This window comes from Cibotium barometz, chromosome 65, assembly GCF_041138505.1.
Source record: "Cibotium barometz isolate CiBa-2024 chromosome 65, ASM4113850v1, whole genome shotgun sequence".
Taxonomy (NCBI): Eukaryota; Viridiplantae; Streptophyta; class Polypodiopsida; order Cyatheales; family Cibotiaceae; genus Cibotium; species Cibotium barometz.
In genome coordinates this window covers 20,733,080-20,751,903 of record NC_141110.1, presented here as the reverse complement: position 1 = coordinate 20,751,903, position 18,824 = coordinate 20,733,080, and the positions used below count along the sequence as shown (strand labels likewise).

The 18,824-nt window shown below is 45.7% G+C and overlaps 1 protein-coding gene across 1 annotated transcript in view; it reads right to left on the bottom strand.

The window, feature by feature from the left end:
• Positions 1–366: 366 nt before the first annotated feature.
• Positions 367–18,824, bottom strand: part of LOC147603035 (phosphoglycolate phosphatase) — a 75,938-nt gene continuing 57,480 nt past the window's right edge. Inside the window, exons 5-7 of the mRNA XM_086797025.1 lie at positions 9,561–9,765; positions 898–1,142; positions 367–814 (exon numbers count right to left, since the gene is read on the bottom strand). Of these exons, the coding sequence (XP_086653151.1) occupies positions 640–814; positions 898–1,142; positions 9,561–9,765 (625 nt within the window). The 3' untranslated portion in view covers positions 367–639. The remainder of the gene's footprint in view (positions 815–897; positions 1,143–9,560; positions 9,766–18,824) is intronic.

The following is an 18,824-nucleotide window of genomic DNA, read 5'->3' as shown; positions in this document are numbered from 1 at the left end:
AAAATAGCGTGAGATTTCACTCCAGCCAAGGTGGTCCTCTTTTAGGGTTGGATGGGATTGGAAGACCCCAATTTCGAGAGTCAGAGAACAAAAAGCACATTTCAGAGTGGCTCAAATCAATTTTACTGCAGGTCTACCTTCAGATACAGGTGCAAGTAACAATGCTTAACTTGCAACATATGAATTAATTGGGCCAAGACGGAAGCCCCCACTTTTTGCTGGCTCCATGCGGTAGAGAACTTGCAGAAGGAAAGGGTGGGAACCGATTACCGCATACTCAATGTACTGGAACAGAAACTTAAACCAACCAAAAAAGAAAAACACCTTCACTAACAGTTGAAACAAACCAAATGTGACACACCTAAAGTTGGAAGTTTAAAAAGATCATACCAATCTAGTGTTGCAATGTGACGTTGACACCTTAAGCTTAGCAAGTAAAACACAAGACAATTAGCCACTTGACAAAAAATAAGCTACCAAGCTCAAGCACAGCCTCCTTTGTATGCAAAAAAAGGAAGGCATTTACAATTCATGTAGAAGGCAGCACCTAATTCAATTACCTCTCCCATGTTCCGCTCAACAAAAACAAAAATGATGAGTCCGATCAAACTTCCTTTTGCTATGTCATCTTGGTATATGTTACTTGGAAGTCCACTGCACACTTTGACAGATGCCACGATAGATGAGACCTAACGAACGACCAATCAGAATGACAAGAAGAAATGAGATCCCCTCCCCTAGCTTTGTCACAACGGTTCTTAGAAGGGGACCACAGATGTCCGAGAACTCCAAATACAAACTGTAGTAGTACCTCCTGTAATCATAAAATTAATTTCCTTCAGTAACTAATAACGTAGAATTGGTCTTTTTCTGGACAAAACTTCCAATAAGAAATACCAGCCAGATAAAGCCCGTAGCTCTCGGACTCTTCTCACAGGTAGCTTGAATTGTCCAATAAGCAACTCTGATGACTCTCTGCTTTTGTGGCTACCCATGTGGTTTTTACTTCGCTTTTTTGAGCTGGAACGTCTAGCTTCATTCGTTACCAAAGTACGAGACTTCAAAATCCACAAGTTAAATCGATCTTCAAACATAGCGGTGACCGATTGGAAGTTCTCATTCAGCCAACTATTCAGAGCAACCTGTTGAGAAGTATTGAAGTATCATATGTATTCAAAAACTCTCTCTCTCTCTCTCTCTCTCTCTCTCTCTCTCCCCCCAGTGAGATAGCTATGTTTATGTTGTCTTTCTGTTTTATTTTCCATTCCATGATGAGATATGCCATGGACATTATTGTATCACTTTGGTCTCATAGGCCCATTGAGTCTTTAGTAGACGCTTAATCTCTCTCTCTCTCTCTCTCTCTCTCTCTCTCTCTCTCTGTGTGATTCAGCCCAGGGGCTACAGAGACATCTAGAGGCACTTGAGAGATTTTGTGACCAGAGAGACCTCACGTTTAATCTCACCAAAACTAAGGTGATGGTCTTCAATACATCATATGAGGTCACATCACGTCTATCTTTCCTTTATAGAGGATCCCGAGTGGAGATTGTTAAGTCGTATGTGCACCTCAGGGTGACATTTACAGGACCACACTTTTGAATCACAGCAGCTGCTGAGGCCCGATTGGCAAGGGGCTATGCAACCCTAGCACGCTTGGAGAGAGTGCTTTCAGGGCCACTTCCAGGAAACCCATACCAAGTGTGAGCTCTTTGACACTCAGGTACACCCAGAAATGATGTAAGGTGCAACTTTTTGGGGACTGGGTCTTGGTGTGGACTCCTGGAAAAGCATAGAAAGACAGCAGGTAATGATGCTATCACGTTTGATCAGGAGCAAAGCATTGGTGCCACATGCTATTGTGCTAACAGAGTTTGGGGCAGCCCCCTTGGTCACAGATGCCCTCTTCCAGACATTACGTATACATACACTTTCTAGGGACCATCTCCTGAGACTGCCACTTGAGTCATCCCTGCAGTTACACCAGGTGAGGGCGACGGAGAGAGAGGGATGCAAGACTATACCCTCATCATCATCATCAGTATTACAAGCATCGTACTCCCAGATGGTTGACTGGTTTCACACACAGCGCCTCCCTCCTTTTCAGTATAGCCTGTACTCCCCATATGTCGATCTTTCAGCCCAAAAGATCAACCATATCATTCGGTTGGACTTGCAAGGGCTTTACATACATCCGGAACGGGTGCCCCCACCACAGCTTAGTAGGAAGCTCCAGTTTTATAGAGATCACTTCTTGAGAGTTTCAGGGGACAGATTCGTTGAGAGCCTGGGATACATACAGACACACTACATGCCATGTGGATAGCCAATTGGTCAGCTCAGGATATCCTCTCACCGCCTTAGCATGGAGACTGGTAGAGCCGATCACATCTCACAGGAGGACCGGATATGCAGAGTATGCACTACAAAAGAGGTGGATGCCTAGGCAAGTTCTAGATGGAGCTCAAATGCCAGAGAGGCAGTATTGAGGCAGCACTCCGAGAGAGACACTCAGTAAGACTCATCTCAGACTCACATCATCACAAATTTCTTTGACATATCCCACCATACCTCAGAAGCTACCACTCAGACACATAACCCCTCGGTCCCACGCACCCGAGGGTTGCTAATGAGAGCTCGGTCTATACTGCGAGCAAGGCCATCCGATCTGTACTAGCAGAGGATAGTATCATCGTCAGCTGATCGTTGCGAGGCTCTCTCACACGGTGCCATGTGCTCATACCTTAGGCATTGGCAGCAGTTTTTTTTCTTTTCTTTCCATGGCAGAGTATTGAATCACCTTTTGGTCTCATAGACCCTTTGGGTCTTTTGTAGACGGTGATATCTCTCTCTCTCTCTCTCTCTCTCTCTCTCTCTCTCACACACACACACACACCCTCATGACAGACTTCTCAGATTGACAGAGAATGGATTCATTCATAAGTGCCCTTAATTGTCTATTCTCAGAGGCAGAACTCTTCGCATCTTGGCAACACCACAAGTGCACAGCTTAATGTGCAAGATCATTGCCAGCCATCCAGCTCGAGGCCAGGTGTCTCCCATCACCTTCAGGCGGGTCCCTTGGGACACCTTTCTGGTATCACAAATATCCAGTTTTTTGGCAATGGGTGCATCCAATTAGAGTTTTCCTCCTCCACCCTTGCAGAGAAGACCCTGTCATTTGAGTCTACTGGCAGTGTGGAACTCCCATGTCTACTTTGCACCGTGGAAACACGGTTTCTCATGGGAGTCAGACCCCCTTGGCGAAGGCAGCTGGCTACCCAATGACGGTTTGCATCCCTAGCCTTCCCAAAGAGTGCCACAACCTTCTCCAGCGCTTGTGTTAGGATTTCTTGTTTAATCACAAAGGTTTAACAAGAGTGATATTAGGACATGAGAATAACTTGAAAAGATTAGGCATATTTATAACATTAAGATAATGATCCTTTTATAGGAGAGACCCCCCTTTACAAGGTGTATACATATGCTGCCACCACATATGCCACATGTCAAACCATGATGCCAAGTGTCCCTAAGAGGTATATACATATGCTGCCACCACATATGCCACATGTCAAACCATGATGCCAAGTGTCCCTAAGAGGTATCACCTACATACGTCATTGCTTACATAAGATACTCTTACAAGATTGTTCCCACACACAAAAGAACCCACACTAGCGGTTGTTCACACACTAGAACTGTTGGAAATTGAGTGGGAGCCAAGTCCCGGGAGGTCACCCATCCCAATTGTGTTCACGCCAATGCGCACTTAGCTAGAGGTTTCCACAAATTGGTCTAGCCATCCAGACACCAAAACCTTAAGGTGATACAAGACCTCCGGTCTACCCATTTTGTCGAAATCTCCTAGTGCTACGCTTGGCACCACTTTTCTCAACACCCCCCCTTGGTGCCAACTTGTCCACTTTTTCTTAGCTCAGAGGTTGAACTTGTCCATGTTTTCTTAGATAAGAGGATTAACTTGGCTTCCCTAGTGGCCCAAAGTTTACACTTCAAACCATGGCTCTCATACCATGTTGGAAATTGAGTGGGGGACCAAGTCCCGAGAGGTCACCCATCCTAGTTGTGTTCACGCCAAAGCATGCTTAGCTAGAGGTTTCCACAAATCAGTCTAGGCCATCCAAACACCAAAACCTCAAGGTGATGGAGGACCTCCGTTCTATCCATTTTGTGGAAATCCCCTAGTACTATGCTTGGCACCACTTTACTCAACAAGAACCGCTTTATTTAAACCTACAATACTAAGTTATTAGGTGCGAGTTTACACCACCAACTGGCACCCATCTATTCCCACATTTATCACTATTACTATTTAACATCCTCCCCCCAATTAGTGATGATGTGGCTTGTCGGTTTGCTACTTCTTCTCGTTGGAGGTAGAGGTAGCAAAGTTTGCACTCGGCAAGTCGTTTACAACAGTCGTTGATGTAGTGCCCGAGCTTGTGGCAATAATGACATTTTCTTTTCTTCTTGGTGTCACCTTCACAGCTGTTCTTTCAGGTCCTTCACATTGGTTAGATGCTCTGTCATAGAATCTCCTTCTTTCATCTCAAGGTTGTCCAACTTCCTCATTAGTTACATGACTCTAGCTTCATTGCGGATTTGGAACATGGTTTCAAGGACCTGCCATGCAGCCCTAGCAGAGCTACAAGATCCAATGTGAGGTATGATAGATCACTTCAGAGAAAGAACGATCATGGACATGGCTTGGGCATTCTTGGACTCCCACCTACGACATTCTTGAATAATAGAAGCAATAACCCCTCATATTTCAACTACCACCTACGAGCTTGAGCGAGCTTGTGCAGTTGTTGCCAGAGGACAGGATGGAGGATGAGGTTCCTCCCCAATGACAATCTCCCATAAGCCTCTAGCTTGTTCTCAACAAACTTTTCAACATTAAGCTCCACAAAGAGTAATTAGACCCATCTACCCTATATTCTTAGTGGACATATCCTCACAGTAGGAGATTTCCCAAAGAAAAATTATGTGCAAGAAACAAGAAAGTCTCCCTTTCAATGGGAACATTTTGTGCACCAACAGGCTTGTGAGAAAGTATGGGAAAAGAACTGGATTGTGCACACAAGGCACTGGGATTTGACTGGATGTAAGATGTAATCGCCAAGGTATAGCAGAAGCAAGATGTACACCGTGAGCTTAAAAAATGCTTTGGATAGTTATGCATGAGTGCCTTGATTTGCTAGAGTGCCTATGGATGGCTAATCCAAAAAGTATCTCTAAAAGAAAGCCCTAAAGCAAAAAGCCCAATACCTCAAAAGTTTTGCCAGCGATGGACAAGATCCCAGGCAACTAATGATGATCGCAAAGTGGAGTTGCCGAGGTGCACGGACCACGGAGTGCAAAGGCAAGGACGGAAGAATGAGCACTACAAACGAACGACAGGGCAAAAGTCGAGCTCTAGTTCTGGGCGTGCGAAGGTGGAAGCGGGCTGAGCGCCGTCCACATGGTGGAGAGCTCATGGAGAACCGCTAGATGGCTACGCGGAGGTGATTGGCTCGGCCCCCTTTGTTCTGCCTGCTATCCCGCCATGCTTGTGCGCCTTTGCCAAATTTCGCAACTTGTCTAGAACTCGCCGCTGCCTTAGAGCCTGTTTGGGCCCCCATTTGCAGTGGATCTAATGGCCAACAAGCCACGGGTGGCAGTACTCCACATAGAGCCACCAATGCCAGCGGCTCTAGTAGCTGGCGGGATCACTCTGATACCATATTCTGGGATTAAGCTTTAACAAGAGTGACTAAGCAAGGGAGCACAAGATTAACTTGAAAAGATTAGGCATACTCATAACATTATGATAACGGTCCTTTTATAGGAGAGGTGTCACCACATATGCCACAGGTCAAACCATAATGCCAAGTGTTCCTAAGAGGTGTCACCTACATACATCGTTGCTTACATAAGAGCCCTCTTAAGAGGTTCCCACACACTAGCGGTTGTTCACACACACTAAAACTGCTTTATTTAAGCCTAGAATACTAAATTATCAGATGCCAGTTGACACAACCACCTAGCACCTATATTTCTTCCCACATTCATCACTATTAATATATAACATCCCCCCTCCTCCCCCCCCCCTCTCCCCACAATAGTGATAATGTGGCTAGAAAGGCCAATCGTCCTCAACTAGGTTTGTTGCATTTTCTTGTGATTCTTCTCGTCGGAGGTAGAGGTAGCAGAGTTTGCCGATTCATCTTCAATCTTCACTTGGCAAGTCGTTTATGGCACTCGTTGATGTAGTGCCTAGGCTTGTGGCAGTAATGACGTCTTCCTTTCTTCTTGGTGCCACCCCAAAGTAGCAGAGTTTTCCATTCATCTTCGGTCTTCACTTGGCAAGTCGTTTACAGCACTCGTTGGAGTCCCCAAGCTTGTGGGAGTAATGACATTTTCCTTTCTTGGTGTCCCCTTGAGATGAGTCTACTTTGCCTTTGCCCATGGAGAAGTAGTCTTGATCTTCTCTACTAGTATCTCCTTGCGATCTGTTCTTCATTGCGTGCTCTTTCAGAAGGAGTAACCCAACCAGCTCTTCAAAAGAAATAGTGTTGCCTCCACCTCTCATGGAAATAATTAAAGAAGTGTGAAAGCTTTGATAGAAAGGAGGTAAGGAATTGAGAATAGTGGTGACCAGCTTTCTATCTCATTGATGTTCAACAGAAGTTGTTCTTTCAGGTCCTTCACCTTGGTTAGATGCTCTACCATAGAATCTCCTTCTTGCATATCATGATTGTCCAGTTCCTACATCAGGCACATGACTCTAGCTTCATTGCAGGTTTCGAAGATGGCTTCAAGGACCTCCCATGCGGTCCTAGCAGAGTTGCAAGATCGGATGTGAGGTATGATAGATCGTTTCGCAGAAAGAGCAATCATGGACATCTTGGGCATCCCTAGTGTCCCACCTACGTTGTTCTCGGTAGTAGTAACCTCTGAGACTCCAGCTACCACCTGAGAAACTGTACGAGCGTGTGCAGTTGTTGCCGGAGGAGGACAGGATGGAGGACAAGGTTCCTCCCACTGTGGGTCTTCCATAAGCCTCTGGCTATTAATAAACTTTTCAACAAAAAAGCTCCACAAAGAGTAATTATACCCATCTAGCCTATCCTCAGTGGGCATATACCCAAAGATATCTAATCCTCTTTGTGCCATTCTCACAATAAGAGATTTCCCAAAGCAGAATTATGTGGAAGAAACAAGAAAGTGCCCCCCTCAATGGAACTTTTTGTGCATTAATAGGCTGATAAGAAAGTACGGGAAAAGAACTAGATTGTGCACACAAGGCACTGAGATTTGACTGATGTAAGATGCGATCATCAAGGTTTACCAGAAACAAGATGTACACCTCGTGTCCTTAAACAATGGTCCGGATAGGTGATTGCACTGATGCAAAGAGTGCCTAGATTTGACTGAATTCTGGAATCCCTATGGATGCCTAATCCAAAAAGTATCTCTGAGAGAAAGCCCTAAATTGCACTAATGCAAGAGTGCCTGGATTTGACTGAATTCTGGAGTGCCTATGGATGCCTTATCCAAGCCCTAAATTGCACTAATGCAAGAGTGCCTAGATTTGACTGAATTCTGGAGTGCCTATGGATGCCTAATCCAAAAAGTATCTCTGAGAGAAAGCCATACAGACGACCGAACCCGGTTGCCACTTCTGGGCATGCGGTGGCCGAAGCGAGCTGAGCGGCGATCTCGAACCAAACCATTGGATGGTCAAGCGGAGGTGGTTGGTTCGGCACTAGAGATGCCGGCGTTGGTGGTTCTGTGCACAGTACTGCCACAGGTGGCTTGCTGGCCACTAGCTCTGCTGCAAATGGTGGCACAACCGAGCTCTGAGGAGGCGGCAAGTTTTGGGCACACGGTGACACAATCTGCACAAGCAGTGAAAATCGGCAAAGGTGCAAAGACATGGCAGGATAGCAAGGCAGAGCAGACGAGAGCTGGCGAGATAGCTCTGAAACTAGATGTTGGGATTTGGAGTTAATCACAATGCTTTGACAAGAGTGATTAGGCAAGACTCAAGAGGGCACGAGATTAACTTGAAAAGATTAAGCATACTCGTATGATTATGATAATGGTCTTTTTATAGAAGAGACCCCCCTTTACAAGGTGTATACATATGCTGCCACCACATATGCCACACCCCAAACCATGATGCCAAGTGTCCCTAAGAGGTGTCACCTACATACATCATTGCTTACATAAGATCCTCTTAAGAGGTTGTTCCCACACACTAGCGGTTATTCACACACACTAGAACCGCTCCCGAGCAGGTGTCGAAACCTGTCATCCTTCCTCCCTGGACTACTGAGTCTTACTTTGATTGCTTGACTTCTGACACTTTGACTGAAAACTTCATCATTCCTCTGATTCCACTCCAAGTGTGGTTAGAAAAGGTTATCCATGTCCATGTGTGTGCACGTGACACCAGGTACTGACTACCCACATACCCAACACATCCCTAGGCTTCCAAGATTCGATTAGGCTGGTGACATTGATCGCCTAAGTGCAGGGATATGCCGCCCTTGCTCGCTTGGAGAGAGCATGCCCATTTCTAGGAATCTAGTACCAAATACTGGCTATCTCATAGTTTGGTTCGCACGGCGGTGATGTATGGAGTGTCTTTCTTAGGAACCAGATCGGGGAAGGATGATAAGAGGAGTGGTGAGACTGCAGGTAATGATGCTTTCACACATGATCACAAGTAAGCCATCATTGCCACATGCCAAATCAAGAGTAAGCCCTCAATGTTACATGCCATAGTATTAACCGGGTTAACATCAGCCCCTATCATCATAGACACCATGTTCCATGCCATCACATACATACAATATAGCTCTACATTGCATAGACATCAACTCCCACCATTGGCTCTCTAGTCCTCTACACAGTTGGCACAGGAGGGCTAGTTGCTGGTATTCATGCACCACCAGCTGATTTGAGTCACATGGCCTACTCTATTGTATGTAGTACACTGCCTACTCTATTGTACACATGCCCTACATAGTACGTTGGCCCTGTATTTTCTTTCAGCAACTATTTTCATGTTGACTCGACATCCAATTTACTCACGGATCGTTCTGTAGGATTTATTCACGACACTGCCACAAGGATACGTTTGCCTGATTGAATACCCTGGCAGCAGCTTCATTACATGGGGCATGGTTGCTTGGTCCATGGAGATGTATGCTATCGGGATGATGGGAGGGGCCTCGTGCAGCACTAGAGTTACCTCTATATTGTTGACCCCCTGGCTCCAGCCACCCCTACAACAGAGACAATCATCCCCATTTGGATGCACCCAGTGTCTACCAAAAGGGTCTTTTTTATGGAATCCCTGGCTCCAGCCACCCCTACAGCAGAGGCCATCACCATTGGGATGCAGTGTCTACGTAAAGAGTCCTCCTTTCTATGGAATCCAACTGCTGGTAAAACCACAACCTATATGAAAACAGGCAGAGAAAGAAAAAGCAGAAAATTTCAGAAAAGGTGGGAAAATTGAATAGTAGAAATTGGTGTTAGCATACCTCATTCCTGAATCTTTCAAGCATCCTTGTTGAAGAAATCGAGGGTGTCATTACGTTCAACCATTGACTTTCACAAGTTGGATTGCCCGCCGAAATGAGGTCCAGATATAAAGCTGAAGCTCCATCCGCCACAAAGATCACCAGATCCTCCAAAACAGAGTTCTTATGGTTTCTCAAAGTTTCCAAACTGCAAGAGCTTTTAACCCTGCATAAGATCAAGATGGCAATTAAACATTGACTAATACTTACTTAAATAACATCAACCTATTACATGTATATCAAAATGTCCAGATAACCAGCTTACACCATCCAATACGATACCACCACCAGTTGTGTAGACATCTTATGGCCAAGATCTAAGGAGCTGCTTTTGAATGCTTGGGTTGAGAGCACAGGAGTCTGGTTCTGAAAGCTACACCTAATTGTGGAATCTCCTAGCTAAGGAGAAAGCATTTCAATACAAGTTGAGCTGAGAACCAGCGACAGAGGCAGCGGCATCATGAGCACCAGTGCTGCCACTGTCAGCAAGAGTGTGAGACACGCTGAGACGCCGAACCCATTGAGGGGGACCTGCAGCCCAAGGAAACAGTTCCTACTGAACAGTTATGAGCCTCTACTCTCAGATCCTCCCTATGATCTTCCTCGGACCCTGCTCCACCCAACTCTCTCAGATTCAGTTCTTCCCCCCCCCCCCCCCCCCCCGGCATAAGATCAAGATGGCAATTAAACATTGGCTAATACTTAGGACTTAAACGACATCAGCCTATTACATACATATCAAAATGTCCAGATAAAGCCTATCCTTCCACATAACCAGCTTACACCATCCAATACGTTACCACCACCAGTTGTGTATCAGACATCTTATGGCCAAGATCTAGGGAGCTGCTTTTGAATGCTTGGGTTGAGAGCACAGGAGTCTGGTTCTGAAAGCTACACCTAATTGTGGAATCTCCTAAGAAGAAAGCCTTTCGATACAAGTGGAGCTGAGAACCAGCGACAGAGGCAGCGGCATCGTGAGCACCAGCGCTGCCACTGTCAGCAAGAGTGTGAGGCGCGCTGAGACGCCGAACCCACTGAGGGGGGCCTGCAGCCCAAGGAAACGGTTCCTACTGAACAGTTATGAGCCTCTACTCTCAGATCCTCCCTATGATCTTCCTCAGACCCCGCTCCACTCAACTCCCTCAGATTCAGTTCTCCCCCCTACACCCCCCCCCACGGAGAAAGCCATGTTAAGGGCCCCACCGCCTGACCCTCTTGCTCTGCAGCAGTTTTCTGCCAAGGCTCCCCTTGCTTCTTCTCCATCTCCATCTCTGACCCCACAACCACCTCCACCCCTTGCCGCCTCTCACCCCCTCAAACCCTCAGCCCCCATCTGAACCTCTACCCCACCCAAACCCAGGGGCCTGCCCCCTCTTGCTTCCCAGAATACTGTCACTCATTGGCGTTCCTTTCAGAGCTTCTCTGACCCTGTGGAGACCCATATCTACTCTGCACCAGTGACAAAGTTTGTTTCCTCGGGAGGCTTCCTCCTCATGATGGGCTATCCAGCAGATTATGTGTTCTTTTTCAGGCGGCTCCCCGTCGAGAGTGCATCCACCTTCAAGGAGACGATAGCATCACTCCGCATCTGTGTGGTATGCTACCATTCACCGCCGACACCACTAGATGTGGGAGCAGATGTCTTCTCATTCCCCATGAGTGCGCGATAAGCGACGATCTGGATGGATGAGATCGTGGACTCCACCCTCAGGGAGCAGGTTGTCTATCACTCAGAGATGGTGCACGATCAATGAGTCTCCATGGCCATCGAGGAGGCTTGCTTGATAGCTAGGATGGAGCTTCTTCACCTCACCCCGAAGAAGGAGTTCCATCTCTTCATCTACTTCCACCTCAGCTTCATTGTGGACAAAGGCATCTATGGGCACCTTCATCGGCGTAAGGTATCACCAACGAGAGCACCAGCAACGGCCGCCTCCGAGACCGGGGTCATCTTGCTTCAAGTATTCGGGATATTATTTGGAGTGACCACAAAGGTGACTGTTACGGCTTGTCCGTCCGTCCCTCTGTGGATAATTGGGGGATACCTAATTACCACTATGTTTGAAGCATGGCTCTTGGGTGATTCCGAATATTCTATGTGTAGGACATATGAATTTAGGAATGGTTGGAACTAAGTGTTAGATTTAATGCTTATGTGTTGTGTAATTTTAGCGAGTGTTGCTAATGTGTAATGTGTTTAAATAGACAACCTGTAGGTTGGTGAGATTGACGAGCTTTGTGCTTATAAGCCAGTATGGCTGGGACGAAAGATTTGACGTGGGCAATTACCAGGAAGGTTTTTCCTTTTAGTATTTTGCCTTTGGTGGGATAACCAATGATTTTGCCATTTTGGCGTGGTATTTACTATAAGATATTTTTGTATTTTGTTAGCCGCCCACTTTTGTTATACATAGGCGTAGACCTATTAATTTGGTTGCACGTGAATTAGCCCTTGGAGGTTTATATGTATTTGTCCTTAGCGATTTGAATAGGAAAGATTTATTTGAGCTTTTGGTAAAAGCAACTCCTATTTTATGTAAAGGACAAGCCCATGCAAGAGTGTGCAACTATTTTTAGCATGTGGGATATTTTTGTGAATAAAGACATAAATACCCAAAAAGTGGAAGTATGCCGATATTTCTTGGAAGAGAAGATTGCACCCAATAGTGTGTTGAAGATGATGTCTACTCTATCTCATGTCTTTATGTTATTTTATGCTTAATCTTGTTAATTTGGTTCGATTCTATGGTTTAGTTCTTAATGTTCATCGATCACATTGAGTCCAAGTGAAATAAACTTTGACTTCTGTGGGCAATATGTCCAATCTTGTTACACCTGTAACACTTTAAATTAAGAAGTTTATATTTCCTATGCATAGAAAAGTATAAAGATTCACATATTTTTGGAGTGTTAAATTGCTTCTTGCCAGATAATTTCAACTACACTATCAACGATGGAAGTATGTGTTGACTTCATTTCGCCAATGATTCACATTTTCAAAAAAGTTATTTAAATTTCCTTTAAAAACCATCTTTACTTTGACAATAAGATTTCGAAAATAAATTCATTAGACTATCATTCATTTCTCAAGTAAGAATAGATTTTAGCATGCATACTTTAAATATTTTCCACACTTTTGGTATTAATTAAGCATATTTAAGATAAAGAAAATTTATGTCTACACATTGCAAAGGGTCAGAGTGATTGGTTTTCGGGCACAAAAATGGTACATAGATCCAGCACCGGCCAAGGTGGCCAGAGAGAGATTATGGCGGCTATGGATCTGGAAGTACCAACCTCTCACGTGTCTCCAGTGGGACCCAGGAGAGTGAACTTGGCATGATCCAGCGGGTCAGGAGGAGGCTCTGGATGCCCCCTTCTTTATATACATCGCGGCCAGGCCGCAGGATCCAGATGCCTAAGATAGATGGCACACTAGCAGCAACAGTACATTGGCAGTCTCAGGACCTCTCAGAGCGCTTCCTTTCGGATTTCTCAAAGAGACTATGGGACAGCTTTTAGCCTAGAAAGATCACCCCCTTTCTTTGGTTGATGGCACATAGGAGTTTAGCAGTCGGTACTTGGCTAGCAGTTAAAGGTCGGCCAACAGCTTGCCAGAGGTGCGGCCACCCCCAAGTATAGTCACATGAAACGGGAAACGGAACAAGAACGACAAGGCTATCGGAAACGAAAACGACTTAATCTTGGAAATGGAAACGGATAAGAAACGGCTTCTTGGAAACAACATAGTTATATTTTGTATGCAACCATAAGAGTTTCATCAAGAAACGGCACAAAGGAAACGAGAAACGGGTGACATTGGAAACGGAGTTTCAGATCCGATAGGCCTCGAAACGGAGTTTCCTTGTGACTATGCCCCCAGGAGTCCCAGAGACATTGCCTTTGGGATTTACCCAAAGGCTCAGTAGATTTGGTTGGCAGTTGAAGGTCAGCCAGCACCTTGCCCGCGCTGCGGCCATCCCTAGGAGTCTCAAAGACATTGCCTTTGGGATTTACCTGAAGGCTCAACAGATTTGGCAGCGGATTCTTCGCATCTTTGCTATGGACAGGTCATCGACCCAGATCATTACATGGGGCACTGTCACCTAGGCCACAGAGGCTGGAGTGGTCAGGGCTTATGAAAAGGATGGGGGAGGACTTGGCCTTTAGGTCTCCCACCATCGTATTGCAGCAATACCAGTCACAGTCCCACCTACACGCGACTGGCGACCAGGCTCATGCCAGAGATGGGAGATTTACAGTAGCATAGCAGCCTGGCACATTTGGCGTGCTGGATGTGTAAGCCCAACGAAGCGTGTAGTAACAGATTAAACCATGTGTACAAGAGATAGAGAGAGAGAAGGGGGAGAGAGAGATGGGAAATAGGGGTTTCACACACTACACCATGCTAAGCGGGGAATATGCCCCACCCCCTCTTCAGGAATTTATTTCAGGAACAATCCACAAACTTTTCCAAGCCAGGACCAATACAACAAATGAATACAATATCAAACAAAAATGCGGATGTCAAAGTCGGCCGAGTCGATGTCGAGGACTCGAGGCACAAGATAACTGCTGCCGAGCTCACCACGAGGCTGACCCACAAGAGACTTACACCGGGCTAGTACCAAGATATGACCAAGTCTATGTTGTTCACAAAAATGCCTCAAAGAACTTGTGGAAGAGATATGGAGAGTGGTGTATGGCTGCCCAAGACTTTTTCACTAAAAAGGTGGCGATGGCGGTTCCTCAAAGAGAGGCAACCCTCCAAAGAAGACGGCTGAGAGGAGGTGCTGATGTAGGTGGCAGGCAACAGCCAACAGGCGATAGTGGAGGGATAAACAGGGTGGCTAACAGGCGGCGGAGAGGGCTCTGGGGCGATGGTGTACCCGGCTCTGGGGCGGCGGAAACGCCCGCGGAGGCAGCAGAATTAGGCTCTAGGCTACGGAGGCGCCGACGGGGCTGGGCTCTGGGCGGCGACGGCTCTGTGCGGTGGCGGAAAGCTGCGGAGCTGATGAGCTTTGGGGCGGTGGCACTTCTTCCTAGGGTAGCGCAAAGGCGGAGCAACTGCTGTACAGAGGCGGCGTAGGCCAGCTACCATTCCCCTTGTATCTCATGTACAAATTAAGAAAGTAATGAAAAAGAGTGTTTTTGCGTACTTGATTTTTGTACGAGATCATGTTGAGAAAAATAATGTACATGTAAACACTCCTAGTAATGACAGGCTGAAATTCTTGCAAGAGCACAATGATTGTTTTACTAATGAGTTACCAAATAGGTTGCCACCCATACGAGCGGAAGATCATCGCATTGATCTTGTGCCAGGTAGCTTACCACCTAATAGGCCAGCCTATCATGTAAGTGCATCCCAAAAAGAGGAGATCATGAAGCAGGTGAATGAGCTTCTTGAGAAGGGTTTGGTTCGACCAAGCTCTTCCCCATATTGTTCACCCGTCCTCTTCGTTCAAAAGAAGGATGGATCCTTTCGTATGTGTGTGGGTTAATAAGCTTACCATCAAGAATCTGTTTCCGATTCCACGCATAGACGACATCCATGACAAGTTGGATGGATTGGCATGCTTTAGCCGAATTGATCTCAAGAGTGGGTATCATCAAGTGCGTGTAGTGCTGCCCGAGTATGTACACAAAACTGCTTTCACGACAGCATTTGGGCTTTATGAGTATCTTGTTATGCCTTTTGGTCTTACGAATGCCCCGGCTACATTCAATAGAATGATGGATCGCATATTCCGTGGGTACAGAAAATTTACAGGTGTCTTCTTTGATGACATCCTAGTCTTCTTGAAGACCAAAGAAGAGCATAGAGCTCATTTGGCCATTGTTTTTGAAGAACTCCATAAGCATAAACTCTTCATAAATGCAAAGAAGAGTGAGTTCTTCTTGTCAGAGATACATTATCTTGGGCATATTGTCTCCAAAGAAGGAGTGCGGATGGATCCTCCAAAAATTGATGCAATTCAGAATTGGCCCGAATTGATTTCGGTGCATAAAATCCGTAGTTTTCTTGGGTTATGCTCTTACTACCGCAGGTTCATTCGGCACTTTGCATGCATTGCTTCTCCTTTGCATGATTTGACAAAGAAAAAGGCCACATTCAAATGGACTAATGTAGAGAGGGATGCATTCCTCAAATTGAAAGATGAAATTACTCATGAACCAGTGTTGATCATTCCGGATTTGCAAAAGCCTTTTAGTGTGGAATGTGATGCATCTGGAAATTGCATAGGAGCTGTCCTTAATCAAGAGGGACATGCCGTGGCTTATGAGAGCCGTAGCTTGCATAATGCAGAGCTATCTCTTGGCATTTATGAGAAAGAGCTCTTGGCTGTAATTCATGCACTTACTATATGGAAACATTACCTTCTTGGAGCTAATTTCACTGTGAAGACAGATCACCAGAGTTTGAGGTATTTTCTTACCCAAACTAAGCTGTCAGAGAAGCATATGAGGATGGCCAATTTTCTCTCTATGTTTCATTTTCAGATCTTGCACACCCCAGGAAAGAAGAATATAGTGGGCGATGCATTGTCACGAAAGCCGTATGTAGCAGCTATCTTGGTTGCCTCTCATGGGGACTTGTCTGCCATGCGTGATTTGTATCTTACGGATGCTGATTTTGCCACTATTTGGACTGATTTGATGGCTGGTCATGCACATGCCTCATATGTGATCAAAGAGGGTTATCTCATGAAAGATAATTGCCTATGTGTGGTATCTGACTTGAGACAAAAGGTTTTGGATGAGTGCCATGCTCCTCCATATGTTGGTCATAGAGGCATAATGCCTACTACGCACATGATTGAGCGGTATTTCTTTTGGCCAAGTATGCAGAAGGACATAGAGGCACATGTACGTGCATGTATCACCTGTCAAAAGGTGAAATTTGATAGGCAAAAGGCACCAGGTTTGCTTCAGTCATTGCCTATTCCCACACAGCCATCGGAAAGTATTACAATGGATTTCATTATGAACTTGCCACAGACCCAACAGGGTAATGATGCAATTTGGACAATTGTGGACAGATGTAACAAGCAAGCTCACTTCTTGCCGGTCAAAAAGACCATCAAAGCTGAGCATATGGTTAAAATATTTCTTGCACAAGTGTTCAAGCATCATGGAATGCCGAAGTCCATTGTGGGGAATAGAGATCCCAGGACTACAAGTCTCTTTTGGCGGGCCTTATTTGATAATGTGGGCACCAAATTGGACTTCTCATCAGCTTATCACCCTCAAACGGATGGACAAAGTGAGGCCGCAAATTCAGCCCTGTTGGATCTCTTGAAAGGTTACATGGCAGATCAGAAGTCTTCTAGTCGTACAGCCTACAGTGCAGAGGGTACAGCCCGTTGAAGGACTAGCGCATCCACTCTAGCCTGTGGAATCGCCAGCAATGATGGAGAAGGAAGCATGCGCAACCGGCTCAGCCGTCAGCAAACGATGGAGCACAAGGTGATGGAGGCGCACAAAATCATCGTGTCTTTCAAAGGTGGTCGCCGGCTTCTTTTATTATGGTTGGAGGAGTAAACAAACTGTTTTGGTTGCCCCCCCCCCCCCCCCCCCCCCCCCCCCCCCCGCTTGCATGTGGGTGGCCTGTTCCAAAGAGGTGTGGTAGGTGACCATGCCCACTCCCACACTCACTTAAGTGGGGCTCCCCACCTTGGCCCCTAAGTGGGTGCCCACTTTTAAGTGGGTGTGAACCTGTAACCTTATAAATCAAAAGGTTAGAAATAAAGTATTTAAAACAACATGTTAATTATACTTACCACCTGTTCACATGCACCAAAACTTGTCAGAAGACAGAGCAGACTTCACGACTCACTGACAGGCGTCCCCACTCAGTAAGTAACACGTCAAACAGGCAAACACAAAAATACATGTCATGCGAAAACAGTTTCAAACATGCAAATCATGTGTGCATGTGCAAATAGTAACATGGACATATCTCCCGTTCATGGAACAAGTACAAAACTGGCACGACGTAAAACATAAAAACCTGGTCTTCCTATGGAGTGACAGTCCCATAGGTAAGACACAGTTCTAGGCACGAGTCTTCCTATGGTGTGACAGTCCCATAGGCAAAACATTCACACAAAGGATGAGATATTTGCAGCTGATGAGTATGTAAGAGACTTGGATATTGCTTTTGCTCAAGTGTGGACAGCCATTGCAAGGTCACAAGACAAGCATAAAAAGGCTGCCGACAAGCATAGAAGGCAATTGGATGTTAAAAAGAATGATTGGATATTGCTGAAATTTGAGAAAGTAAGACTTGCAAAGAGGCCTGGCAAAGAGGACGCATATACTAAGCTTGCAACCAGGTACTATGGGCCTTTTCGAGTGATCGAGAAGATCAATGAAGTGGCTTTCAGATTGGCATTACCTAGTCATTGACACATACACAACGCTTTTCATGTGAGTCTCCTTCGCAAGTATGTAGGGCCGGTGTCACCATTTTGTTCATCTCCATTTCTGGAGCCACTTCTATGGGACTGTCACTCCATAGAGCGGCCAGATTTGTGCCATGTTCACATGGGGTCAGGCCAGATTCCGATGTGAAAGGGCCAGTTTTATGGTGTCACATGGACGGGAGCCAGATCAGTGCCACCCGTGTGTGACCAATGCTGCGTCACATGGATGGGAACCAGTTTCGTGTCACCCGTGTGTGATTTGCTTCGTGCTGTATGGACGGGAGCCTCTTCGTGCCACCCGTGTATAGCCAGGATGGTGTCTTACCTATGGGACTGTCACTCCATAGGAAGACCAGGACATTTATTTATATTTGTTGCACCAGTTTTGTGCCCAACAAGAACCTCTTGTACAAGTTTCATGAAAGGGAGATTTCGTCCACTATTTGTGCACATGCATTTATGCCTACATGCATAAATTTGTTTTTGCATGACTTGTTTGCGTGTCTGCCTGTTATGTCATGCCAGTACACTGGACGAGGACGTCCCCCAGTGTACCGTGGAATGCTATTTGCTGACTTGGTGGTGTGGCGTGTGAACAGGTGGTAAGTATTACCGTTTTGGCTCTTCTAAAATGTAAAATCCATAAACTATGGTTAACTTTAATGTTTACAAGCTAATGTGTTCACACATTTAAAAAGAGACTGGATATTTTCTTTTGGATGGTGCCCATAAGTGTTAATGAGGTATTAAGGTTTTATAACCTTTGATAAGGCTTTTTTTTTTTCAGAAAGAG